Here is a 27583-nt window from a genome sequence, read left to right on the forward strand (position 1 = left end):
CCAGACAACAACACTCCTGGAGAAATGTCAGTGTTGTTTTTGTTGTTTTGCGATTGTACATGTGCATCCAAACCACTTTATGCATCTTGTTTGTGGAAGCGTCAGTCAAGTCACTTCAAAAGCAGAAAAAGAGCGTTATTGAATGAATGAGCTTTTCTGTGCAGGTTTGACAAAAGCCGTGCTCTGTGCAAGACAAAAGATCTAACAGAGGAGACAAATGGTTCATGATTGCCAGCATGTCATCATCTAGCAGGCAGCTAAGTGCCCTTTAAGGAAACAGCGCCTGGGATGTATTTGAGCAGATGGAAGCTTAATTGGCTGATGTCAGTCTGCTTAGTACTCAACCTGCTAAGAGGGGATAAAATCTCAGAGATATTTTGGAGCTAATCCACTCAAAAATGCTATTAATAGCTTGGCAACACATGTAAGGATTGATCAAATTATTAATACATTTGGTAATTGCTCTTTAAATAGTGACGTGCTTTTTGCAGCACAAAGGTATCTGAACCTTTGCTGGGTGTTCCCTTAAAAACATGACAATCAAGACAAAGTATGTGAGTGAAAAAGGAGGCTGGTTAAGTCTTCTTGTCTCTGTCTGGTTTTTTTTCTGTAAATGAATGTATAGAGCGTGTGGGCTCCTCTCTTCCCACTCAAACCGAAATGCAATATCCTTAACCTCCTTCCGTGCTGCAGTAGTGAATAACTCAACCTCCTACACGTGGTGATGCTTTGATATCCTGTTTGACTTGACTTGAGTGAGAAAACTGAATAATTTCCATCAGGTTCTAAAGGATCAGGTCGATTCTCTCCATGCTGATGAATTCCCTTTTGTGTTTGTGAAGGTCTCTGAAGTCACGCGTGAAGATCATGGTGGATGGAACTCTGCTCATCTCCAGGCTCATCCCAGAGGATTCTGGGAACTATACCTGCATTCCGACTAATGGCCTCCTGACTCCGCCTGCTGCCTCCGCCATCCTCACAGTGATGTGTATGTAATGCAAACCTGCAGTATGTTGTTGTAAATCACCATAGACCTACACATTACCTGCAAAGGTTTTTATTAATGTAAAACAGTCGTCGTTGATAGATAGGCAGATACAAATACACTTAACCCTCACGTTGTATTCAGAAATGTGTTTAATTTAGTGTCTTGTACGTAAAATAGCAATAATAAAAATGAGATGTTTAAAAAAATTTGCCTTTACTCCCCACACTCGTATGCTTCTTATAGTATCCTTGATACTCTTCTGGTTATGCGGGGAGCCATGCACATTTATAAACAGATGCTATGTTCAACATTGTCAGTTGCTTCTTACAAGAGTCACCCAGCTGTCAGCTGATTCACAACCAAGTGAAGAGACCCCGCTGGTTGTAATCTATACCCACACTGGGTGATGTCGTGTTTTTGAACACAAGCATATACTAAACAGTATACTTGGGTTGTGTATCTCTCCTTCTCACAGGATACGCATCTTAATACAAGGTCCATGAATCGAAACATAAAAGATTCCACTGACTTTGAAACGATACAATACCGTCCTTTTCTTTTACCAAACTTGATTAAATCTAGATATATGGTATTTATTTGGCATTTAAAACTATAATTTTATATTCCTTTTAACACCGAAACTCTTATTTTTCTTACTGGCACTTTTTATTGTAAGCAACCAAAACAAAAGGTCCTCAACATAACAGCCAACATAACACCTGCATTTTGGGTCTTTTAGGCTTTTTTTCTTTCTGGTTAAAAGAGAAAGTCACATATTCAGGTGTTATTTTCAGTGCTATGAAAAAGAAAGGTTATCAAATGTTTAGTGCAGACAACACACATCATTTACTGTGGTTCACCTTAGGCCAGTTGGAATTGTCCCGAGAAGCTTGTGATTGGAGGCTTTTTGTTTTTGTTTCCATCACATGCACATAAAAAGGTAAAGACAGTAGAGAGCACAACAGAAAGAGAAACCAGAAGGTGATTATTTACTGTCTGATCGATTTTATACCTTTTTAACAACATAATCTTGTTTAGATCTGTGATTTTCAATGGATAATGTTACTCCCAGTACTCGATCAGTTTTTCGATACGAATGTTGATAAAAACGTATCACACACCTGGTGCCTTCAGGTCAGAACATTGTCAGGGCTTGTCAATGATGGCAATTATCTTATTTTCCATGACATGCCCCTGTGTTCTAGACAAGCAAGACCAACCACTGCTCTATACTAAGAAGAACCTGGGAGCCTTTGAACAAGTATAGGGTCTTTCCTCCTAAAGCCTAATAAAAAGTAGAGATCTGAGCATTCCTCTATAAGTATGTTTCCCCAAACCATTAGTGATCTAATCAGTGTAATACCCTTCATATCTTCTCCTGATGTTTTTTACATCTTCAACTTCTGTTTAGCTTAACCATTTCCTCTGTGAAAACAAATTACTCTATAGTGGTGGACCTGCAGTTTCCAGTATTCTGTGGCAAAAGCAAACCCAACCACTGTTGGGCCCCCTAGAGGATGCAGTACACCCTGGTCTACTTCTAGAATTATTACTGCATTGATCTGCTGGAGGTTATTTTCAGAGACTTACACAGAAGGAGCAGATACCACCAGAACCTTGTTAGAGTAACATCCCACCTCTGTGAGTCTTCATGCTCCTCTTACTGATGGCATAAAGAAAACTGGGTTTGGTGCATCTCCTGAAGGAGCCGAGCTACCACTGCAGCCTCTACAGCATCCAGGATTCACTTCACAGTAGTGGCGCTGACCTTGGGCAAATGCAAAAGTAGTAAAAACAAAACAAAAAAACAACTAGGAATGATGAGGAGGGAAGACATGTCAGTGGCATCAAACTATCAAATGATTGTGGTAGTGGGACCTTACAGCGGGAAACACAACTCAGTCCAGTTAATGGCCACACCAGACTTTATGTTTCAGAAGCATCTCACAAGCAGCACCTTACGCTGGTGCTCTAAAAATACTCACAAACGCTTGGGTTGCAGCGCTGCCACAGAAATGCATCATTATTTCACAAACAGGACAGAAAAAACAGTAAGCCTTTAACCAGAAGGAAGAGGTGATTCAAAGTAAAATGACATGTGAACTTTAAATCACGTTATCTCAGGGTAAATGTGAGATCTTGTTGACTAGTTGCTATTTGATCATTTAAAAGTTTTCCTTTCATTTTTTTAAGTGTAACATTTCTATAATCAGAAAGAAAGCAAGTATTTAACCATAATCCTGGTATAATCAGCTGTTTTCTCATAAAACCTTTTATTCCTTTTTTGTAAGAATTTTCTTCCAGCTGTAAATATAAGTTTAAAGCAAAGGAGCAGTCTCAGAGAAAACTGCAGAATCTCAACCATATAGTTAGCTATTGGATTGTTTCTTTCTTTCTTTCTTTCTTTCTTTATTTTGTAATATAACACAAAAATGTTTGAATCTAATCATGGCTCACACAAAATCAGGAACTTTTGTTTTGTCATTGTCTTCAGACCCCGCCCGAGTTATTCACATGCCCAAGGAAACATACCTTCCCACAGGGATGGCGGGGCTGATCACCTGCCTGGTGGCAGCCCAGCCGCCGCTGCTTCGTGTGGACTGGACAAAGGATGGAGAACCTCTGGACCTCTCTTTGGTATGAACACAAGGATGACCCTCATTTTCTTTAAAAACTCAGCTCTGCTCCTAATTTTCTGCGATTTAGTTCATGTTAAAGTTGATATTAGCGGCATCACAAAATCAGAGTAGAAAAGAAAATCTTGAGGGTTTTTTTATGGTGGCCCTGAAGTGTAAATCATACCCAACAAATCACTCAACTCAAAAACATTTAAAGATCGCAAGGACAATCGAAAAAGCAAAACAGATAAGAAAAACACAACACTACACTTTAGAATTCAAAACAAATTTTCAAAAACATGAAACCAAGAAAAAATGAAACGTTTTGGAAAACAGAGACATATCCCAGAAATCAAAATGAAAATGTTGAAAAAAAAAACATCATTGGTGATTGGATGATGAGGTTTGAGTGTTGTGTTGTTTTTTTTTTAATTCATCTTTAATATCTGCATAAAAGTTTTATGGTTGGTATGGAGCATCACCAGTATCACTTCATGCTAAATAAACCAGTTGACATCAATATCCAATCATAGATGTCCCATAGTACCTACCTTTCTGGTTTCCATAAAAAACATTTAAAAAATTGCCAGAAATCAAACTGAAATATAAAAAACAAAAAATAAACAAAAGAAGAAACCAAAAAGGTAGGTTTCTATGGGACATAGATTGGATGATGATATCTATCCATCATTTCAGTGATACTGGATTTGCTCCGTATTAATGATAAACATTTAGAAGTATAGGAACTAAGTCTAGAACTCAAGGAGCTAATTCTAGTACTTCAAGCTACTGAGGTGGGTGATGCTAGAGTGACCTGGCTGTCGAGCTGAGTGCAATCAATGTTGCAGATAAGTTGTGCTTTTATTTTTAAAAATATCAAAAATGGAATTCCCTTTTATTCTCTCATTTTCTGCAACACCGATCGAAAATCTTTTGGCTGGAACTGAACTGTCGTAGGTTAGCTAATCAATCTGTATTTATAATAGACAGCAAAGATGACAATAGCGACACCCACAGGATATATTACTCAATAAGGCTTCTATAATAAAGCTTCTATAATAAGTATGCAGGTGAATTGGAAAAAAACTTAAACCTCAAAAATCAAGGGTCTTTATCCAAACAGTGATGTCCCATAGTGCCACCTTTTTCCAGTTTCTAATTGTGTTTCATTTTTGAACATTTCATTTTGATTTCTGGAAATTACATTTGCTTTGTTTCATGTTTTATTTCGTTCCTTTTTTTTAATTGTGTTTTTGGTTCCAGTAATTTTGTTTTGATTTCTAAAAGGTAATAGGCTTTTATTTTTTTCATTATTTGTTTTGCCCTTTTGATCTTTAACAGTCTTGGTTTTTTTTTTGCATTCAGTGATTTGTTGGTGTGATCTGCTCTTCTGGGCCACCGTAGTTTTCTTTCATGAAAGAACACTCCAAATTTTGGGAATACTGTACCATTGGAAAACTCTTTTACACATGGCACATGTTTCTCATTAACAAGACATTTTATTCTAAGCACTGGTGGAAGTGTGCTCTCATTTCTTTCTATTAAGGCATTTTAATCATTTACATTTTAATGGACATGGCTAATGTGTTCGATCTTAAAAGCTTGAGAGGCAAGCCCTCAGGAATTCTCCACCACCTGCTCTTTTTCACTTTGATCTTTTCATCCTCTTATTAAAGAGATGAACGAAGGTAGCTCTATATAGTATAGAACCGGACACATCTCCCCTCATCTTTTAACCTCTGTCCTTTTGCTGTCTCACTGGAGAAGCAAACTTCTTTATAAATACTTCTTTCAAAGTAAAAGCCCACCCTGGAAGCCCTTTGACTTCTTTTCACATTTCAGCATGCAGGAAATTCCCTGCACTCCTCCACCTCTTACCTCCCATCCCCTTCTAAACCTGGCTGGAGATGTAAACGAGGTGGTGGTTGAGATGCTCTGCAGGAGATGTGATAGATTTCTGTAGTGTAGGACCTCCAGTGTAGGACTCAGGGGCTGGAGTCAGGCTGTTATTCTGCCAATTATTCCAATTCAGCCGTGCAAGCCAGCAGACTCGCAGCAACACAAACTGTCCAGAATTATGGCAATTTTGACTTCATTAAACTGAGTGGGAGCCTTTGGAGCAGTTAAATCACAACATTAGCCTTTTTTTCTGCCGCTTGATGGAAGAAAAACTGAATTCAAAAGTTTAAAAGCTTTTAGTGCAGAAATTGAAACTATAAAGAGCATTTATGCTCAGAGTGTTTGGAGACACTTAGAAAGGAAAGAAAAAAGTGCAACAAAACATCCTTCTATCCCTTTCTCCATTTTAGATCATTTATGATATCCTTACAATGAAGCCAGACAGAAATTGAAAGTCTTTAAAAGCAGAAGTGTCCCAATGTTGCTAACGTTTTCTTGTTCTTTAAAAAATGTGCAATTATAAAATGGATTTCTTTCTTTTTCTCTCTATCAAGATTGAATTCATTTATTTTTTCGTTCCATTTTTTTCTTTCATAAAGTATCCAGGATGGTCCCTAAAAGCTGAAGGTACCCTGGTCATGGCGACCGTTAATGAGGATGCTGCCGGCACATACACATGCACTCCATACAACAGCTATGGCAGCATGGGATCATCCCAGCCAACCAGAGCCGTTCTGCAGGTTCGTGACCAGGATGAATGCTAAACAGAATGTAGAACAAATGGGATCCAGAATTTTTTTATGCAAGAAAACAAAAATATTGTAAGACATTCAGAAACTCGAAGTCTTCTGGTTTTGTTAATAATTGACTGTATTTTAATGAACCGTAACTGTGTCAGTCAAAGCAAATGGAAACAAAAAAAGACTTTCTGTTGACCTTTCCCCACTCAAGTGTGAGCCCTCTGATATTAATAGAAGTCAGCCCAGATTTACTACAATGGTGGCACTTGGTGGGGAGTTAATTGTGTTGCTAATCCTTTTGTTATTAGGATAATCTTGTCCAAGCCAGCAGTAACCCAGTCTTGAAATCCACTGTTGGCATCGCTGCAATCTCGCCTCGATTTAGCTGTATTTGCTTTGGCAATTTACAGGACCCCCCATCATTCAGCATGGCTCCTGAGGAGCAGTACAAACAGGAGGCCGGCAGAACGCTGCTTATTCCTTGTCAAGGAACTGTGGAGTCAATGAGCAAAGCGGCCTGGAGGAAGGTAAATGTGTCTGATCAATATGTTTGGTGTTAATATTCCCTTTTTTTATTTACCAAGAAATAATGTAGTGAAGACTCCCTGCCTAGAAAATAATAAAATGACCTTGGTATTTTATTTATTCTAAAGTTGGACAGAACCTCAGTATCATTGTTATCACTCTATCAGTGGCTCCCTGAGACTGGAAGGGCATGAGTTCAAATCCAGGCCGAGCCATACCAAAGACTTTAAAAAATTGGACCCATTGCCTCCCTGCTTGACACTCAGCACTGAGGGGTTAGACTGGGGGGTTAAACCACCAAATGGTCCCGTGCATGGCTGTGTCTGCAGCTCACCGCTCCCCCAGGGGATGGGTCAAATGCAGAGAACAACTGGACGGAACTGGACAGATAAAAAATGGCTTACTTCCGGCTCTAATAAAAAGACATCAATTCAGTCGCCATTTTTTCATATGGATACTGCCACATCCATATACCATGTGGGAACCAGATGACATCAGTAAGTAGTGATCGGTCCAAATCGCTCTGAGTCAATATTTCCATGGCAACCACTCTTGCAAATCAGGAGTGAGTTTGTTGAAAGTCCACACCCCTACCGAGTGTGAGAATCTCAATCAAACGTTTCAAAAGTTGGACGTGGGGGCCAGCAGGCATCACATAGGCTTCCAGGAAAGCAGGTGCTTCCTGTTTGGAAGGGGAGAGGTCACTCAGCCAGGTTGTCATATACAGTCTATGCTGTTGACCCACTCTTAAAAATAGTTGTTTGCAAACCGCTGAATGTGTCTGTGTTTGGAACTTTCATTCAGAAGTAGTAGAAGATGAGTTTTATGTCAGAGGTGTAGAGTGAAATCTGCACCGCAGCCTTAAAAGCCCTCAGGGATTCATCTACAGCTCCCTTCTTATCTCCTCACGAGTCATCTAGATGGTAAAGTAATGAGGAGCCTAATGATCCTGAACTTAGCACACGTCAGCGTAACACAGATAATTTTCCTAAAAGAAAAACAGACTTATTTCAGGGGAAAAAAATCCTCTCAGTATTAGATTGAATATGATTAATCTTTAAATTATATTTGCTGTCAAGTGCAGCTCTGTTCCCTTGAGCAGATGCAGGAAAAGAGGCACAGTTCAACACGTTTGCTTTTTAAACCTAAAACATGACGTGGCTATATGTACGTGAGCTAAATCCTCCACATAACTGACGCAGGTTGAAGCGGGCAGACTGCAACTCCTCACAGAAATCCTTACTATGGAGCAGAGCAGGCCATGACAGACAGAGACCAGTGATTACATTTAATTCTTGGACACAGATTCAGCTTCTTTCCCGTCTGACCTTGCTGTGAACCTTATTAGGTGGACAGATGAACTGTAGAGTTGTGAACCTGAGCAGAGGAAGAATAAGGATGAGCCACAGATATGTGGACTCAACCAGCAAACCTAAAAAAAAAAGTATCTTTTTAATCGCAGACTATTGAACTTGAAAGAACTGATGTGTTAAATTACACTTGAGATATTCTAACATGAAGTAGATTATTTAAAAAATGTCATCAAGTTGCTTGTTAAAAGAACTTATAGTAAGCTTCAGTTTACATGGCTTTTAAATACTTAATTATAATCCTCAGGTTAACTACATGTGCTGCATACAGCTAGGAGTTATCAGAAACTTTCTGAGATGTGCACATGAATCCTAGGAAAATCATCAGCTCGTTGTGCAACAAAAAGCCCGTATGGTCCCATCTTTTTTCCTGAAATTAGTCGAGAATCTACAGTCCACCTAACACGTGCACATTGAGCTGCTGGATCAATCTAGGCGAGACCATGAAACTCTGCTTAGAAGAACCCAGCTGGGTCTCAGAGCTGCAAACTGCTTGCTTTAACCCTTGTGCTATCTTAGATGACCCCACCCTTACATTGACGTGTTCTCCCTACCATGACAAAGGTGGATAAAGGTGGAAAGATTTCATGTAATCCATGGACACCAGTGAAGATCACTAATCATTGAAGAAAAAAGGTTCAGCGCACTGTCTTGTGGGGTCCAGATGACCCAACTCCCAATGTTAAAGTGCCTAGGATAGCACTAGGGATAAAAGAACCCTGTGTCACGTAGGATCATATCAATTCTGCAAATGCAGTTTTAGGTAAGTAGTAGAAGGTATTAGATTGGCGGGGATTTAAAAAAACGATATACAGTTTATTTCACCATTGTTGGTGCATCTCAGCTAGGAATTTGTAAACTAAAATTAAATCCCAACTAAGTAACTATTACCATATTTCTTTAGACCAGGGGTGTCAAACTCAGATTTCTCAAGGGGCCAAATCCAAAAGACGCTGAAGGTTTTTGGCCGAGAGGATCAACTTTTTTCAACACACTAGAACTAACCTTTAAAAACTGAACTTTTTAAAACATAAATATGAATAAAAATAGACTGAAAATAATACTCTGGAATAAATCAACTTAAACCTTAAATAACTTTATAAAAATATTTTTCTCTCCATAAAAATATATCCTGTCAAAATGACACAAATTCAAAATAGGAATATGCTGCATAATAAAACAAATACAACCTGGAAATATGAATAAAATGTGTGCTTTACAACAATAAATCAAATTCTGTTTTCTTTGCTCTTGTGTCACTTTATCAGTGCTAGATGCCTGGCATTACTAATGTCAGCAAGTTGGTTTGTGTTAGGTGTGAGGTCCTGTTGTGGAGATTCTCAGGGTGGACCGCAGGAGGTCATCAGTGGACAACACCTGTGTGATGTTTTATTAGTCTTCATCACTGAGAAGAGCTTCTCACATAGAAATGTGCGACCAAACATGCACAAGGTTTGAAGCACATGTAGACGGATCTGGGGCATTTCTACAGGAATGGAGAGAATAAACTGTGCGGTTCTGCAGTGTGATACTTGGCCTTCAGTGTGTGAAAACACTGCAGCTCAATCGGCTCCATCTGAATCCGCGGGTGTAGTTTCCACTGTACGGCAAACGGGTTAGGAAGCAACTGAAAATTGCTTTTTTGTTCCTCAAAGTTACCAAAGCGCCAGTCTGCTCAGCTTCTCAGCAAATTGGATATTGGATGTTTGTCTGATACCACCGTCTTAGATTTTATTCTTTAATCACAGCCACAGATGAGACACTCGGGATTACCAGTAATGTCAGTAAACATTCACTCTGCCTCCAGTCGGTTTTTAAAGGCTCTGTTTTCTGAATCAACTTTTTCTCTTTGGCATCGTGGCAGATGAAGCGCTGCACTATGGGATCTTTAGTGAAATTAATGCCACCGCTGCTCTCTATGATTTACTAGTGGCAGCTTACAAATCAGCTGCGTTGTTTTAAAAGCAGTTTTAAAGCTTGCATTTACTTGCACTTTGAATTCTGCTCAACTCCCAAAGGAGATGATAAGATAAAAGTTTTTACTAAGAAAGTAAAGGGAGGAAAAGAAATTGCTTAAAAGTAGAATTGTGGTGTGAAAAATATCAGAGATTAGGCCATATCGCCTAACCCTACTTCAAAACCTTTAATTCTGTTTTCAGACAGTCCACCGTAAAATCTGGTGCACCTGAAGTAGGAAATCTGGTTGTGAGTCGCCCAGCAGTACGAATTGTTGGAGTATTATGTGTACTGTAGTCAGGAGCCTGGTGGAGCGGTTTTGTGCTTCAACTATTTGTGAATTTGGTTAAAAAATGTACTTATATGAGTTTTTTGTTTTGCTTGATGTATCGTATTCTCTGATGAATATGTTACTTTTTTAAAATTCAAAACATTTTAACATTCTTTGACCAGAGAGCCTAAAAGGAGTGGTCAAACAGCCAGACGTGTCTCTGTGGCCTCAGGTTGCAGACCTGAGAGTCCACACCGGATCAGTTTGAAAAAGTACCTAAAGAAATAGTGCAAACTGTTGTGACCCTTTTTCATTTTCCAAACCCATCTGTATTTGTTTTATGGATTTTCTGTGGCACCTATTTAAATGAAACAGACATTTTCCACTTTCCAGTCCTAACTTCATTTGACTCTCCATGACTCAGGCAGCACTCAGGCATGTACACATTTATTTAACCAATCAAATGCATTTTCTGGGTGACTAGGCAACCCCTCCCATGCAAGCAAACAGCACTTGACCTTTGCTTGTGGGCAGTAGCATGTGTCAGTGCAGTGTGTTGTAGGTGGTGTGTTTTGACAGCACACAGCTAAGAAGTGTGTAGCTTGCCAAAAGAGAGTGAGTGAGGTCCTAATTTATTCAGTTTAACTTTTCCTCCACCTCCTCATTCAGGCAAGGAGGCGTCAATGTTTATCTGAACCTCAGCAGCATGTTGAAGCTGTGAAGTCAGACCACTTTGTAATTATTCTGTAAAATACATTCATCAAGTCCTTGATTACTTACCACAGTTATATTTTAACTTATTTCAATATCTTTAACATTAACAGCATACAAATTGCTGAGAAATGACAAATGTAGTGGTCTGGTTTCTATATTTAGACGGGTAATGACAGCTGAGAAAGGGTGCTTTAGCATTTTACCACCAAGACATTTGAACTACAGTCTGCTGAGGACTTTTTTCTAGAAAACCTTTGAAAACTATAGAAGCTCAATCCTTGAGCATCACACATTTCATGACACGCTTCCTGGTTTTTTTTTGTTGGGCATTCATATGTGGTCTCCAGCTCACCATGGCTGTAAAGACTAAGGATTTGGTTCCATTTGCTTTCACAGGGAGTCTAAATAAAGGGAAATTTCAACTTAAATTAAATGTTTTTTCTTTGTGATAAGCTGAAACAAAATCCAAAAGCTAAATAAATACATAGCTCCCTATTTTGTATCAAGTAATTCAAACTAAGTTAAAAACAATTGAAAAAAGATTGTTACTTTTAAATCGTCAGTAGTCTCATATTAGCAGCACGAAAAAATGCAAAGTTGTACTGCATCTTCTCCAACCAGATGGCTTCTCTTGGGCTCTGAAATTGCAGGGAGCTCGCTGTAGATGCCGTCGTCGGAACTGATGAGGGGGATTTGTGTCTTGTCTTGGTGTTGAGCAGAGGAGGGAGGGGCCACAGCTGTACCTGCACACAAAGCAGCTGAGAAGCTCGCATTGTTTTTTTCTCGGTATGAGGAGGACAAACTATTATCATCAGTGTAGAGCAGGGGGGCGTGGCTGAACTTGCCTCCCTGCAATGCACACCTGATCCTCATCTCAGCACTGTCTTTAAAAGCCTGCACCTTTCTGTTTCTCTCTGCCAGATGATTACTATTCAGTAGCTCTTAGTAACTGTCCAGTTTAGTTTGTCAGTCTAGCTCTGTGATTCAGCTTCCTGTCTGATTTTGTTTTTGTTTTTTGAGAAATAAACTCTTAACCTGCCCTCGGCTTCAGACTCTGCTTTGGGATCCTTCCACACAACCTAACACAAACCTAAACTTTTTAACTTACAATTAATGGCGTTTAGACACATTTGTGTTAACGTGTGGAAAAGTCACAGCCATAGTTGCTAGTAGTGTGACATGCAGAGGAATGAGATGTTTACATGTGTTACTACTTCAAGAGAGTTTTCTGTGTTTACATACAGGGTGTACGGATGTACGTAGCTTCTTCACACAAGAAAACTTTCTTTGCCTCTGATTGGTTCTGCCTCAAACAAATGCATGGTTTACATAACCAATCAGATTACGCAGTGGGCGGGACAATGCCGTAAACCAAGAGTTCGGGGCTACATCTGAGTTGAAATAACCAGTTCATTATCGGCCTGTCTGATTAACCCTTGTGCTATCTTAGATGACCCCACCCTTACTTTGACGTGTTCTCCCTACCATGACAAAGGTGGATAAAGGTGGAGAGATTTCATGTAATCCATAGACACCAGTGAAGAAAAAAGGTTTAGTGCACTGTGATGACTCAACTCCCAATGTTAGTGCCTAGGATAGCACAAGGGTTACAAAAAAAACAGGATAATTCAAATTAAATGTCTGCCCCCATAGCTGGTCCAACCCTAATCTGGGTTTACATGTGACATTTGCATCTCTTTTTTCCCCCTTTACCATGCATTTAAGTCCCAGTACACCTGCAGTTTCCGAAATACTCCAACCCTCATCCTGTCATGTTCAAAGTCACTTTAAACAGTTTGTTTCCCGCTTTTTGTGTTGAAGGTCCTTTCATTCCCCATTTCACAGCAATACATGAATCAAACAGGAGACTGTAACATAAAACTCCTCATTCTGGTTTCTGAGCATCCTGCCATCGCAGATTCTGCTTTGTGTTTTTGCAGGGAGTATGACCCATTGTTCACATGTGGATTTATGGTCATTTTGCTCCTGCTTGGACTGAAGATAGCTTACTTTATTCTGATTATGCCTAAGTCACTTGCACCTGTATAGGGGTTGAACCGCACAGGTCCCGCAGGAATTTGGGTTGTCACCGATAGAGGGTCATAGAGAGGGGGCACAGGTGCATCTTGAAGTTTCCTTGAGGCTTGTACAGCCACCTTAAAGGGACGCCATGAAAATGGAACGTACCATTGTTGTGCGTGTGGTAAGTGTATCGTGAAGTAATTGTAAGGATAATATAAGTCACACACACTTATGATGAACGAGTCATGATGTTGTACGATGTCCTTACGCCACACTCTAACGGTGAAGTCCCATTAGTTTTCACGCACCTAGCGGTGTGAAATTTGTTCTCTGCATTTGACCCATCCACAGTCATGCTGTATGCATGGAAGTTAGCGGTTATCACGTGAACAGCATTAAAAGGCACTTTGCATAGTGTGCAGGCTTCGAGGAGATTTAAAAAATGAAGAAATCCATGCGACGTGCCTGCATCTTTCCCACTTCCCCCCCTTACTCACCCTTACGTGTTGCTTACATTTTTGCTTTCGACCTGTTGCCCGCAGCTTTTCCGTAGGAAAAATGTTCATCAACATTTTAATCCTATGGGCTCACCGAGTGGACTACGATGTAAATACAGAGACCTTGGGCCAAATTTTGTGCGGGCCACTCATGCCCTGCTTTTAGCTCACAGACAGCTCGAATCCACCCATAAGGGCAGTTGTGACTTACGCATAAGTGTACTCTCCACTCATTTTTACCCTCATGTGAATGTTTCCATGTTTTTAGGTGGACCCCGTTCGCCCCATTTCATACTCCATCGAACCCAACGGCTCTCTGCTGTTGCAGCCCCTTATCAAGGAGCACCATGGGGAATGGGAGTGTAGCATTTCCAACCGCGTGGCCACAGTGAAAGCCTGGACTCAGGTCTTTGTCCTCGGTAAGTGTTATGTCACAGAACCACACTAAGACAGGGATTACATGAGCTTTCTTCATTTTTAGTTTGTACTTCTGGTTCCCAGATTATTATTATTATTATTCTGTGTACCTGTTCTGCCCAGCGCAAGCCTCCACGCCGCCTCCTATGTATAAATGCGGTACATCAAGAGCTGGCCTCTAAACTTGTTCTGTTTCAGGTAGTTGAAATACTGGCCACTTTCCATCAACTCCTCTCCACTTCCTCCATCACAGGCACCAGTCCCCATGCAGCTTCCTCCATGTCCGTCTCTCCGGGGGTGAAGCAGGCCAATGTATCCTGGGAAGCAGGCTTTGATGGAGGATCAGCACAGACATTTTCAGTTTGGTGGGTGTAACACCTCCCACTTTCTTCTGGGGCTGTAACCATGACAGCCATCGACAGCACAGGCATTACTCTATTGATCTCTGGGATGAAGAATTCATTTATCTGTTATCATCTCTTGGCAGCTACAATAATACGAGAAAAGTGAAAAAAAGAGCTACTGTAAATCAAAGCATCTTAACATAGTGACCCCAATAGATGTTAAAAACATTGCAAACCAAAGTCTTCTTGTTGGTTGGTTTTTTTATACATTTAGAATTCACTTACAGGCTTGGTTAAACCCCACTGATGGAAATACTTTCAAGCACTGGGAAAAAACAGACTCACAAAGCAGTTAAAATGCAGCAATTGGACTTGTTTATTCACTTATTGGCAAACCAACAAATATACTTTATTTAGATTGCTTTGGGTGTTAAAGATGTTCAGAATTCTTTTGCTTATATTTACTGCAATGAAACTTTAAGATCCAATTTAACATCAGAAATGGAGGAGTTAAACAAGAAGTGTCTCTTTAGTGTTGCAGTGGTCTCCAACCTTTTTCAGGTCATGGACCGGTCTGAACGAAGCAAAAATTTGCCTTTGATCATTTTTTGCTACTGGTTTCTAGAAAAAATATTTTTCACATTAAAATTCTACTACAAGAAATTTAGTTTAAAAACTTTATTTGACTGAATCTTCATCCTCTGCCAAATATTTGCTGTTGGTTTAGACTTAGTGATGAAGATGAAGACGTCAAACTGGATGCTAACCACCAGACGCTAACTTTAACAACATCTGACTTTTAAGGTGTGATGAATAAATAAAGCAAAATAAAATGACACAATCACCGTCAAAAGGGCATTTTCCAAAAACAATAATAAACATGAATGTCTGCAGAGTTGTGAAGTTATTTTTTTCAGACACTGTTTGTGCTTGTGAACATACCCAACATGTTTCTGTGGAATCACTTCCACCTTCATCAGAGTTATCATCAGGTGGTAGTGTGTGACGTCTTTAAAAACAGATGGTTGTGACTGAGGCGGAGTCGCCTGTCAGACTTTGACAAGTGCCTCCGTCCCCTGATGTTCGTTTTTTGCTGGAGGATGTTACTCCAGGTATGAGAGAGCAGGAAGGCCCCCTCATCCCGGTTCATGGAGGTATGGGCTCGCTTTTGGATCTCCACCGCCTCTATAATAGTCTCAGGTCTCTGCAATTTTATTATCTCCATGTGTGAAACATTCGAGACCCAATCACCGCAGCTTCTCCAGCTTCTTGTCCATGAGAACAACTGTCTCAATAGATCAGTTTTTAAAGGAAAACTCCTGGTTCTGTCTGTAAACAGCAGCTTCATGTATCTTTAAGGTCGAAGGATCTTCTTCATGTTCCTCACTGACTTTTCTCCCCAAAGAAACCTTCCAAATACATTTTATTGTTTGCTTGTTTTTTAGCTTAGAGTTGCTAACTTTGCATTACGAGCAGCTGCTTAAAGTCACATGACAGCAAACGGATGTGGTGAGCACAATCCGGTAGTTTTCCAAATAAATCTTCCGTCAGTGTCGGAAAAAGAAAAGGAAAACGGAAATAACCAAAGTTAACGTATGCATTTGTTTTCTGTCTGCGGCCCGGTACCAAGTGGCGCACGGACCGGTACCGGTCCGCGGCCCGAGGGTTGGCGACCACTAACATCAGAGCCACACATTCCAGTACAACTAGTTTTGATCATAATAGAAAAGAACAGTTAAGAAAAAAGAACACTTTTTGTTCTGGAAACTACTAAAAGTTAGAAAAGATAAACATTGTTTCTTAACATGTTCATAAAATGTAATTTTTCTATGTTTTTTGATGGAGAAAACTGAACTGACATCTGTTCTTTTACCCTAATGGATTTCAGTTAATGGAAGAAACGTGATAATGCTAATGCTTGTCAGATACTATAGCTGTGCTGGCACTTTTTCTCTCCCACTCAGAAGAGAAAATGTTTTTTTTACCAATATATCAAACCATTCCTGGAGCTCTTTAATGTTTTTCTTGGAAGTTGAACTTGTCTTGTTTTAGTTTTTTTCTTCTTTATTACAGTATTGATTGAGATCCGGCTCTGCAGTCCCCATTTGAAAAACAAAGTGCTGTATTCACAGTTATAACTGAAATTCTTTCTTTATGCTCTTCAAAACATAATTGTCTGAGTCGGATATCTTAAGTTTACATTGTAAACTAAAACTGAGCAAAAAAAGGTTTTTGCTCAGTTTTAATTTATATATATAGGACTTCATCAAAACATCCTAATTCTAAATTATGTGAATTTTCTGTCAATAATTGGATGTTGTGGGCTTTACAGTGTTCCTCTCTGTCACATTTTTTGAATCTGACGATGAGTATGAATGATGATCATTTGTTGTTGTTTTCACTCTTTTCCCCTTCCTCTGCAGGGTGAAGAAGATGTCAGCCGGTGATATTGAAGGGAAGCAGGAATGGTTCTCTGTGCCGGTGCCCCCCTCCTCCAACACCACGCTTCAGGTCTCTGATCTGTCTCCTGCCACAGAATACCAGTTCAGCATCCTGTCCCAGAATAAATTTGGAACTGGTCCCTTCAGTGAGATTGTCACAACAAGGACTTTGGGTCAGTACCACCTCCCAGTTTCCTCTTTAGAACTGCTGTATTTGGTCAGAGATCGTGTGGGTCCAGCAGCAGACTTTGCTGTAATCCAATCTAGCAACTCTGACCTTTCTTTTTTTTGTTATTTCAGGGTAAAATCAAAGTGAGTTGTTTGTTTGTGTTTCCCTTATTCTATTCTCAAGGCAAACATTTAGACTTAAGTGATAAGCTTGATAGAATAATTCATTGCAGGGCTGCCAGATTCAGAAACTACACTCCTCATCTCTCCTATATGCAGACAATAAAGAGTGCATAAATCTAAGGAAGTAATGAGGCACTTTCTCAGTTTTATGCATTGTCACTAGTTAAAAGGTGCATTTCATCAGCAGGAGCACCTTTCATGCACCAGTATCAATCACAGGAGACAGGGGGGGGACTCTATCTTCATTTGCAAACACTCATTCTGATTTGGACTATTAGAGATTGAGTCAAAACAGACGGGTTATGAGTCAGTCCTTTGTTGTCTGACTACAGTAACAATACTGTCATGAAGAAACAACACAACTTCAAACATTACATTATTAGAGGAAAACAGTTCCTTTGGGAAAATGGAACAGGGATATTTCCGTTAATTAAAAACCGTTAATAAATTTAAGTTCATTCTGATAGTTATTATAAAGTCAACATTTTATTTTTAATAATCTTAATAAAAATTTTTTTTTTTTCATTCATATTTTTCACTGTTTTTTTTCATTTGCTTTTGAAAAAGAAAATACTGAATGGTTTTCTTAAAAATAGAAAGAATCACAAGGATGGTCTGATCATCAAGCCAGCTTATTAGAAAATGTAGAAGCAAAACATTACGGTGCCCCAAACTTTCAAGCCTTTAGCTGGAGTTCACTCTGAATAAGCTTCGCGCAACAGGGACGGATAGTTTCAACGTTAGTTTTTTGTACAGATGGGATCAGAGGTCATGCGGTGCAATTTGAGTGCAGCGCGGTGGTCTGGGGACAAACTGCAAATTTTTGGGCTATCAAGTTAAAAAACCTAAACTTTGGCAAAGAACTCACATCACTTCAATCAGGAACTCAACTTTTGTGACATATTGATGATGTGACCGCTGGTGGAGTCCAAAACCAACATGGAGGGGAATCTGATTGTTCTCCTGAACTTTAAGATATTTTTATTATAATTTGTTTGGAGACAATAATAGAAAGGTCCTCTCATTGTATTCCTGTTTTTAGTTTGCCTTCCTCTGACTAATGTGGGACAGCAATTCATCAAACTGGGCCTCAGATAAAGGAAAGTAGCGCTGAAAGCGCAGCTCCTGCAGTAGATGGTGAAGCTCACTGTACTGGAAGAGTCTCTAAATGATCTCATGAACCCAGACATGGAGACGTGTTTATCGATACTTTTGGAGAGCTCTTCAACCTGATTTCTCTACATCCGTGTCTTCCAAGCATTGACTTTATATGAAATATACAGTCAGCACCTCTGTGTAGTAATGAGGCTGAAAACAATGAAGTAGCTCCTCCCTCATGTGCCAGGACGGGTGAGAATTGCATTGGGTGTGAACGCAGCTTTAGTCACAACTTTTTAGATGGATATGGGGAAAAATAGGCAAACCTGTGCGGGGCCTGCAGGGGGCCCGCATGAAATATCCAGGTTGTAGACCTCTCATAGAAAAAAAAAGTTAATGCACTTTTTTTTCTAAGGGCATGGTGCAAGTGACAGGTCATGGTGAACGCAATATGTGAGGGTAAGTGGGTGAGATGCAGGCACGCCGTGCAGATTTTTTTCAACCCCTTTAACTCTGCCCAAGGAGCCCTAACAGGCTGTTCAAGTGATAAGTGTGTGCTCCTTGCTTGCAGCCTGACTGTTGGCGATGAGGAAATTAGACAGTGTCGTTTGTGAGCACATCCTACGGGCACTACTGTATCACGTGCACACACCGTGTGTGCAGCATTTGCGCATAGTCAGTAAGGTGCCAGTACTAACAACTAGCGTGTGATGGAAGGGTATTGTAGCATTTCCCGTATGCCAGAAGTGTGTGTTACTTACATTATGCGCACGCTGTGTGGATTTTCAATTTTTTTTTAAACTCCCAAATCCTGAGCACTGCACTGTCTACGACCCTCTACAGGCCCGAATGCAACTTGCCAGTCCAAGCTGAGAGCATCAGAAGTGTTATCAGCTTTAGCATAAGCAGCCTTTTCTTCAGCAGTAATTTAATTTGCTTGTCAAAAAGTTTCAGCCTCATTGACTAAAAGTCTTTCTTAATCTCTTCACGTAAGATCCTCCACAGAGAAGAACCAAACTGAAGCCGCCTGTGCCGCTCTCAGCTAATCAGGGCTCAGCAGGTGTTCTTCTGCAATGGTCTCTTCCTGAAGCCCAGCACCCCCCCATCACAGGCTTTGTTCTCCAAACCCGAACCGACAAAGGGGACTGGTTTAATTTGGATGAGAAGATCAGTGCCAACAGCAGTGAAATCCTGATTCAGGGTCTCCAAAAGGTAAAACCAGTGGAACTGCTCCTTCTGTCTGATATTAAATGCCTTGGAGATTCTCATCTTATTGATACCTTTTTGCTTTTTATTTAGAACACTTCTAATTAGCACTCTACATGCCAGTCATCACTTGTGTCATCCATTACTCAGACTCTGTGCTGCTTCTTCTGCCTTCTCCCTGTTTGAAGTCCCCCTTTTTCTCTTCCGCATCGGCCTGCATGAATTCAGATTAACTTCATTAGCATTGCAAGCGCAGTTGTGTGTTGACAAAGTGTGGTTTCATCCTCTCCACTATGTGTGTCATCGCTGGCCTCAGGACGGCGTGCACGAGCTGCGACTGCTCTCTCGTCGCGGGGAGATGCTGAGCGAGCCCAGTCCATCCATCAATGTCAACATCAGTGGTAGGTGTTGGAAAGCTACCTTGCCCTTTAACAGGGTTGCCCCACCTTCTGTTTCAATCCGTCTCCCCCTCTCAGCGTTCTTGTTGAAATCTTTTCTCTATGGCTTTTTATGTCTTCTCTTTTAGCAGCATTAGACCAAAATTAGAACAGTTCTCCCGGGAAGCTGCCCATTAGAAGGCTGAGTGATAGACATTGCTAACTCTGTGAAAGTCTTAGAAATATTCATACAAATGTGACATGAATGCTAAATTAGGTGCAGGACGTGACTGTGAGGGGTTGCACAATTCCACTGGGGTGTTGCCCAAAGAACATCACAGCAGCTGTAGTCATTCTGTTTTACACAGTGCTGCTGATGATCTCCGTTTGTTGTGGGACTCAAACCAATCTGCAACACAAACAAGTTTCCAGTTTTGTTATGAAGATGGGGCGCTTCTGGGAAGTCCATAACGTATTTCATCCACCTTTCAATGATAAAGTAACAGCATGAGGCAAGTGGCGTGAAATACACACATGACTATACAAGAGTCAGTTTGAGGATGGACAGGTCTGACACAGCATTTGGTCTTGGAAGATCAAAAGCAAATTTCAAACTTATCTTTTATTTCATTTTTTTAGGCTCTTGGAGCCTCCAATCCGGGCGATTTTTTTTCTTCTCACAACTAAACATTGTATTGTTTAAAATAATCAACTTCATAGTAGGCCTGCACAATAAGTAGAAAATTTGCTTTGATATTAGTTTGTGCACTACGCATATAACAAAAGACAATGTAAACCGCAATGACTGCTTACCTTAAATGTTTGCACACATGCATAAACAAAGAAACCATTATGTTTTAAAATAGCCCAAGCAAACATTACACACATTTTTCATAATTGTTGTTTATATTATTGGCCAGTAATACCAGAAAGGTAGATAATTGTTCTTTGATGTGTTTCCCCAACATACGAGTTTTTGCAATATAATTTATGTTGACTTTTACTTAAATAACACCAGGGATGTCAAATTATCGCGATTATAGACAAGTTAGCCCATTCTTTTTTCTAAATCACGTTTATCTCATTTTTAATCTTTAATTATTATCTATAATGTGAGGATTAATGCCCGAGCTGTCAGTCGGCCTGATCGTGTCGGACGGTTGTTTTTGTAAACTCCACAAGTTTCTGAAAATGCACACCTCGAAGAGTATTTTCCCGCTTAAACCATGATCACTTATGAAAGAAATAATTAGTTTTACATCATCATAGTACTTCAATCTTTTTAAATGTATATGTTTAAATTGTTTTTATTTCATACTTAGTGCGACGCATTGTCTACCGAGCCTGTACTGACCTCGCTCTGCAGCAGCGGAGGAAAGTGGCATAAGTAAGGGTTAATGGCTGACGAAGTATCCATTATCAGTTTTTAATGCACGCCGTGGAAGCCTAAACCTTTGCGTCAGACGGTTGCTTCCGAGAAGTGCGTTAAAAAGTGATAATGGATACTTCAAAGGACATTAACCCGCTTAAACCATGGTCACTTACAAAATCAATAAAAAGTAACCTGTTTTTAGTCCTTAATTCTTGTTTTTTTCCAAATTGGATCGCTTTTCTCACAAAAAGTGAACTATTTGTTACGTGGCACCGCGCCGCACCACGTAACAAATATTTCGCGTCGCGCCGCACTACCGCTGCGGTCAAGATTCGGCTAAATAAAGCGATATATATATATGCTGATCTTTCCGATGGGTTGAATAAAGCATCAGTTCAGAGAAAGTTCACTTCTTACCGCTTGTTTTTATCCAAATGAAGAAGCAAAAGGTTGTTTTAAAGAAGCCGGTGCAGTGATACAAAACATTTAAGCTAGGTGACCGGAACTTCTTTTTTACCGTGTTTTTCTCCTGTGGTACATCACTTTTTAATGCATACCCAGCAGCCAATCAGAATCGAGAATTCACCCGGACCATGTGATAAATGCTAATTGTAATGATAAGTAGCATCACTTCAGATGGAACGTTTGCCTCTTTACCAGCTTGTTTTAGCCCAGATGATGAGGCAGACGTTTTTTTTTAAAGGAGCAAAGTCTAAATACAGGGTTCCTGCATGGTCTTAAAAAGTCTTAAATTTTAATACCTTAAAAAGAGTGCAATTTAAAACGTTTTCTGTAAGACTTTTCTGTTCTAAAATTCTTTTTTTTTTCTTTTTTAACCACAATTATGTAAGTCACGCGTGATGACAACCACTGAAAAAAAAAAAGGAGAAGGGAAAAAAAGAGTCACTCTCTTTAGATAGTTGTGACCAGGGCTGAAAGTAAACCGGTCCCGGTTTAGGATCTGGCGGAGGGCTGTGTGGCCTCTCTTTGCTGCTGTAACACACATACAAAAGCAGCTGCAGGCTAAAACTGCCACTAATGCTGCTAAAACTATGAACCAGGCAGCACTTTTATCATTTTAACATCTCTGTGTCTTATCATCACTGCGTAATGTGATTTACGTCCCTCACTCCTCTCACGTTATCCGCTAATTCTGCTGCTTCCCTAAACAAACACTCTGAGCATGCACGTGTTACAACCAGAGTATGTTAGATTTGTTATACAGGAGAGCTCAACTCATTCCCAGTCAAAGAGGTTCCTACAGTTTCCTACAGTTTTCCGAACACTATTGAGATTAATAGTCCAAGATAAAACCTAATGCAATGGTAACGAGAAACATGCAGCAAAGAAATTCATTTATATTTGAAAAAGTTATTGATAAAAGAACAATGCAGGGAAGATTGTTCAAGAGAAAGATTGCAAAGGAGGATGAAAATATACAAGCTAAAATTAACAGAGGAGTGAGAAGGTGGCGGACCAGCGCTAGTAAACAGTAAAAACAAAAAAAGAATAAGAATCTTACCTCTGTCTCTACCTGCGTGTCTGGTGCTGCTCCAGTGTGTACACCACCAGCTGGATGTACGTTCATAAAACCGTGTAGAGCGGGTTCTTCCTGTAAATAGTTCAATTCCCCCGGTGTCACTTCTCGTGGCTCTTTTCCTCCTTCTCTTCTTTCTTTCTCGTCTGCTGCATCCCAGTCTTCAACGTTATCTAATTCACCAAACAGGTTAAAGGAAACTTTAAAATCACCCTCGTCTTTTCTACTGACTTGCTGTTGTGATAAACTGTGGAATAAGGTATGTCAACATATGTATTCAGGTATTGTAAGGAGTTTGTGGTCAATATTTTTGGATTGTTCAGAAAAGTGTTCCTACTGTTTTTGATGTGTTAACTTAGAGCGCTCTGGACCTGATGTTTTTATTTTTTCTTAATTGTTTGATAATGAAAAGAATCCCCTTTTGGTGGTGTAAAAGTAAAGGTTGGAAGTCTGTCAGTAAAAAACTTCATAATACCACTTTTTAGTTGTACTTTCATCCTTTGCTGTGCCACACTGTAAATAATTTAAATGATTTTTTTTAATTTTATTAGGGTTAGATTCAAATAGATTAAATAGAAACATTAATTACAGGCCATAATTAATTATTTCCTCAAAAAATGAATGGCATGACAGCACTAAATAAAGCTAAACTGCAGTGAAATGGAAATAATGTATTAGTTGTTGCTTGTTTTGATCTTGTATTACAAGTCTGATTGTCATCACAAGATTGACAACTGCTATTGTACATAACAAGTTTTCCTCATATTGTCCAGTCTTACTACATGGACATTGTTTTCTGTTTACCTCACAGGCATGGGGATGGTCCCAGCCACATCCCGGCACCTGGAGGAGTCTGTCCCGGTGCCGTTGCTCACCGGGGTTCTGGGTGGGGTCGGATTCATGTGCCTGGCGCTGGTCTTGCTGCTTGGCTCCGCCTGCGTCATCAACCGCATGGTGAAGCGACGCCGCGGCAAGAGAAAAGATGGTAAGAAATGAGTCTGGCCGTGGATGAATTGTGTCACGAATATCATCATTTATTCACTGAAATATTGAAGTCACTTCTTAGCCATCACATAGGTCTGTCCCTTCTGCATACATTACCATCCCCATCCTCTATCCATTTAACCGTAAAAGTTATTGATGACATTTACATGACTTTTTAATTTAGGTCATTTCTCATTAGTAGTTGATGAATGTAATTGTAGAAACTTTGGAACAGTTTGGTGCCTGGGACCCTTTAATGGGCTCTCTTTTATGGTTGGTTATGTTTTTATTTCATGGTCAGTCTGTTTGAATTTCTTTAAATCAGATGGCCTTTTGCCCCTCTCCCTCCATTTCAGAGTCCCTTTCTGCCATCTATAAATGCTCCCAGTCAATGTAAGTCCCCCTCTATCATTTCATTGTGTTCCTCCGATTGACCTTTCCTTCTGCTTTCCTTCGAATTTGCTGAAAATGCCAGAAGTTTTTGCTCCTATATCTTGTTTTTCTTACCCTTACCTTCATCTATTGCTTCGCCTGCTGCTGTCAACATCTCTCCGTTTCTCACCCTCTCTTTCACTTAGTTTGCCACCTCTGTTTTTCTTTCGAACACCTGAGATTTTTCTTAGAATTTTTCTTGCCACCTTTTTCCCTCCCTCTCACAGGAAGACGTCAGGCAACAGCAGTTCAGACAGTTTGTTGAAGAAAAGCCTTCTTCCAGCCAGCCCCGTCTACCCCACACCTTCGTCTACCATCAACTCATCCTCCTCACAGACTGGCTGCGTTCCTACGAGCACAGAGAAGCTTCTTCGGAGCACAAGTCTCATGTCTAATGATGCTGGGCGCCGCCTTACAAAGACAGCTTCCCTACTGTCGCCTTCCATTGAATTGATCTCAAGAGGTCCAGATGGACGATTTGTTGTCCCGGCTTACAGCTACGATGCTATGAGTGCTAACAGTAATGCAAATGTAAGGCACGACCAGCCCGCCAAAGTTAGAAGGTCTATGTCGTTGCATTCAGACACAAAAGACGTGCCATTTGTTCTCTCCGTGGATTTTCCACCTTACACACCGGTGGGTGACACAGTTCAGCTCCTGCAGCACCACAGTGCTATTGTGGAGGACGAGGAAAGCTGTGGAGGCTCTGCTGATTTCTGCAGCCTCTGCTCCAACAGCAGTCTCGCTATCATGCATCAAGGCAGAGAAATAACCCCAGTCTTTCCAGTCCTCCCCCATATCAAGTCTAGCCTGCATCAGGCAGCTACGACAGCCAGCTCCCTGGTGCTTCAAATGGAACATGAGCGAGAAAAAGGGAACCTGAGTCGCTGCCTGAAGCTTGCTCAGGAGAGGGAGGAGCTGGAGCGGGAGCTTCAGAGGTACACGCTACAGCGAAACTCATGGAGAGGAACCACGATGCTCCCCTTAGACTCAGACAGAAGGCAGGGTCGGGAAGAGCTTACCTGGGAGTACAAAAGCAGGACATTGCCCTACAAATATAGTCAGGTAGCCCAGAAAGGATCACGCCTGTCCTCATCTTCTGTCTTCTGGGAGGCCCATCCATTTGTGTCCCAGCCGAGTCTTCTTTACCCAAAAAATAGCTGGAGTTCATCTTCACCGTCAACTGATTCTTGTTTTCAGTCGAGCATTAATCCTTCTCTATCTTTGCATCAGCCTGAGGACACATGCAGTTTTCCAAAAGATCCCTTTGCTTTCTCACATCTCTCCACAAAGAACCAAGAGCTTGAAGATGTTTCAGTCATTACCACTCAAACCAGCAATTCATTCTCTGAAGCAAAGAGAAAGAACCATCTCAGTACTGAAAGCTCTTCAACATCATCGCCCTGTCGCACCAAATGCAAAGAAACCTATCAGTCCGTTCTTGATGCTTCATCAACCTTATCAAGGCTGGAACCCAAGTCCCCTTATGAAGGCATGGATGTTGAGATGAGTGTTGATGAGCCAGAGTTTGAGGTGACTGAACTGGAGCCTCCAAAGCCCACAGTGCACCACGAGGTGTCCTCTCATGTGCAGTACAGACGCCTTCGGAGCCAAAATGTCCGACATCAAGACATGAAGAGGAGCAGAAGCTTTAACTGCTCCATCCCAGATGCTGCTGACAACAAAACCCGGCCAGAACAAGGGTCAAAAAGATGGAACTCTAAGCAGAGAAGTCAGAGTCTGGACCTGAGGAGTCAAAACAAACCCGTCTTTCTTGCACCAGATGCTTGGATAGAATCTCTCAGTCAGGAAGACTGCTCTGCTGCTTCATCCCCTGGACCAGATCCTGTCTTCTGGAAAGCTCAAAGGTCTCCTCAACGAAATGTTCACAAATATGCAGCAAATTCACCTGCAGCCATCCAAACTTCCCACCACTGCCCTCCTGCTCCAGACCATTCAACTCTAAGGAGTCCAAAGAGGCTGGCACCAACCACTGACCTGGCTTTTATCTACGAGCCAAAGCGACACGTGTCCTTCTCAACCAAAGCCACAGCTAATCAAGAGGCTTCTAGAGAAGCAACTAAAAGGTACGCCGTTAAAGGAGTCTCTGTCATCTCCCCGCCTCACTCTGTGGAGGAGGAACTAGAACTTGTGGTAGGAAACTACGAGAGAGCGTCGGAGTCTGGGGGCAGCTACAGCAGCTATGCCAGCAGCGGCCGAGGCAGCATGGATCCTTCTAACCCCATCAGCTCACCGGAGACTGTGCAGGACAACACGGGGAGCTCGGGGAACTCCAGAAAACAAGCTATACCAAACCAAAGGTATTACTGCACACAAGGCGATGAAGCTTTTGAGATGTTTGAGGTGCACATCATTCTGTGACTTTCAGGCTGAAGCAGAGACAGATGTAGATATTAAAATAGAAATAAGTAGATAAAAAAAGCTCTACCAACTTCAATCTGCAGACAAAAGAAAATTAATAAAAACCACCATATATTTTGCACTAAAGACGACACCAGATTATATGGTGATCCTTCAATAGATGGTCTGTTTTAAAATGTATGTCATATACAAGGCGCATTAACCCTTGTGCTATCTTAGATGACTCCACCCTTACATTGACGTGTTCTCCCTACCATGACAAAGGTGGATAAAGGTGGAAAGATTTCATGTAATCCATGGACACTAGTGAAGATCACAAATCATTGAAGAAAAAAGGTTCAGAGCACTGTCTAGTGGGTCTAGATGACCCAACTCCCAGTTAAAGTGCCTAGGATATAACAAGGGTTAAGTGAGACAAAAGACTCAGACATAATTCCATCAGTCAGTCTGTCAGACTTTATTAAATGTGTTCACAGCAGCTCCAGAATTTCAGTAAAAAATGTATTGGTAAAAATAGACTGACTGAGATATTGACATCAAAATCACTTTGACATCATTAAGCACAACCAGAATTGAAGGGTCTACATCATGAGAAAACAACCTTTTTTTTTAGCTTTTAAGGGTATTATAACGTTAAGTCCTCATGAAAAACATCCCCAAAGCGGTATTTTGATCCATCCCTGCATCCCTCAGCATTCCTTTAAAAAACCTGTGCTCTGAGCAGCAGCCCCTCCTGATTCACAAAAACGAGCAGGTGACTTTGTGACGTAAATAAGTGGGGAACAGCCCCTTTCAGGTGAGGTTTGCACTGCCAGCAGCACTGCCAGCACCGCCTCCAGGCCAACACACACTCACCCACTCTCCGCTGAGCTAGCGGTGATCGGCTAGTCTCTTTTGGAAGTACAGATGTTGTGTGTGTTCATGGGCAAAACGCAGACAGGCTGCAGAGGCCGGCTCTAGGTTGAGGTCATAAAATGGGCGACGCCCAAAAGCAGTGAAAGGTGCATCAGAGATTAGGTCATCTTACTTCCGGGTAGGAAAA

The 27583-nt window shown here is 40.8% G+C and overlaps 1 protein-coding gene across 2 annotated transcripts in view; it reads left to right on the forward strand.

Annotated features, from left to right (window-relative positions):
- LOC101155448 (protein turtle homolog A) overlaps window positions 1-27583 on the forward strand; it is an 84589-nt gene that overhangs the window by 55138 nt on the left and 1868 nt on the right. The window contains exons 8-19 of one of the 2 annotated variants that reach the window (XM_020707826.3): window positions 843-988; window positions 3483-3625; window positions 6105-6245; window positions 6656-6772; window positions 13869-14019; window positions 14271-14382; window positions 16785-16975; window positions 19246-19463; window positions 19774-19858; window positions 23555-23728; window positions 24084-24120; window positions 24387-26480. In XM_020707826.3, the coding sequence (XP_020563485.1) occupies window positions 843-988; window positions 3483-3625; window positions 6105-6245; window positions 6656-6772; window positions 13869-14019; window positions 14271-14382; window positions 16785-16975; window positions 19246-19463; window positions 19774-19858; window positions 23555-23728; window positions 24084-24120; window positions 24387-26480 (3609 nt within the window). Of the gene's footprint in view, window positions 1-842; window positions 989-3482; window positions 3626-6104; window positions 6246-6655; window positions 6773-13868; window positions 14020-14270; window positions 14383-16784; window positions 16976-19245; window positions 19464-19773; window positions 19859-23554; window positions 23729-24083; window positions 24121-24386; window positions 26481-27583 lie in introns of those variants that run through there. The other variant, XM_011482007.4, reaches the window with a different exon arrangement.

This window comes from Oryzias latipes, chromosome 12, assembly GCF_053564925.1.
Source record: "Oryzias latipes strain Hd-rR chromosome 12, Olatipes_Hd-rR_3.1".
Taxonomy (NCBI): domain Eukaryota; kingdom Metazoa; phylum Chordata; class Actinopteri; order Beloniformes; family Adrianichthyidae; genus Oryzias; species Oryzias latipes.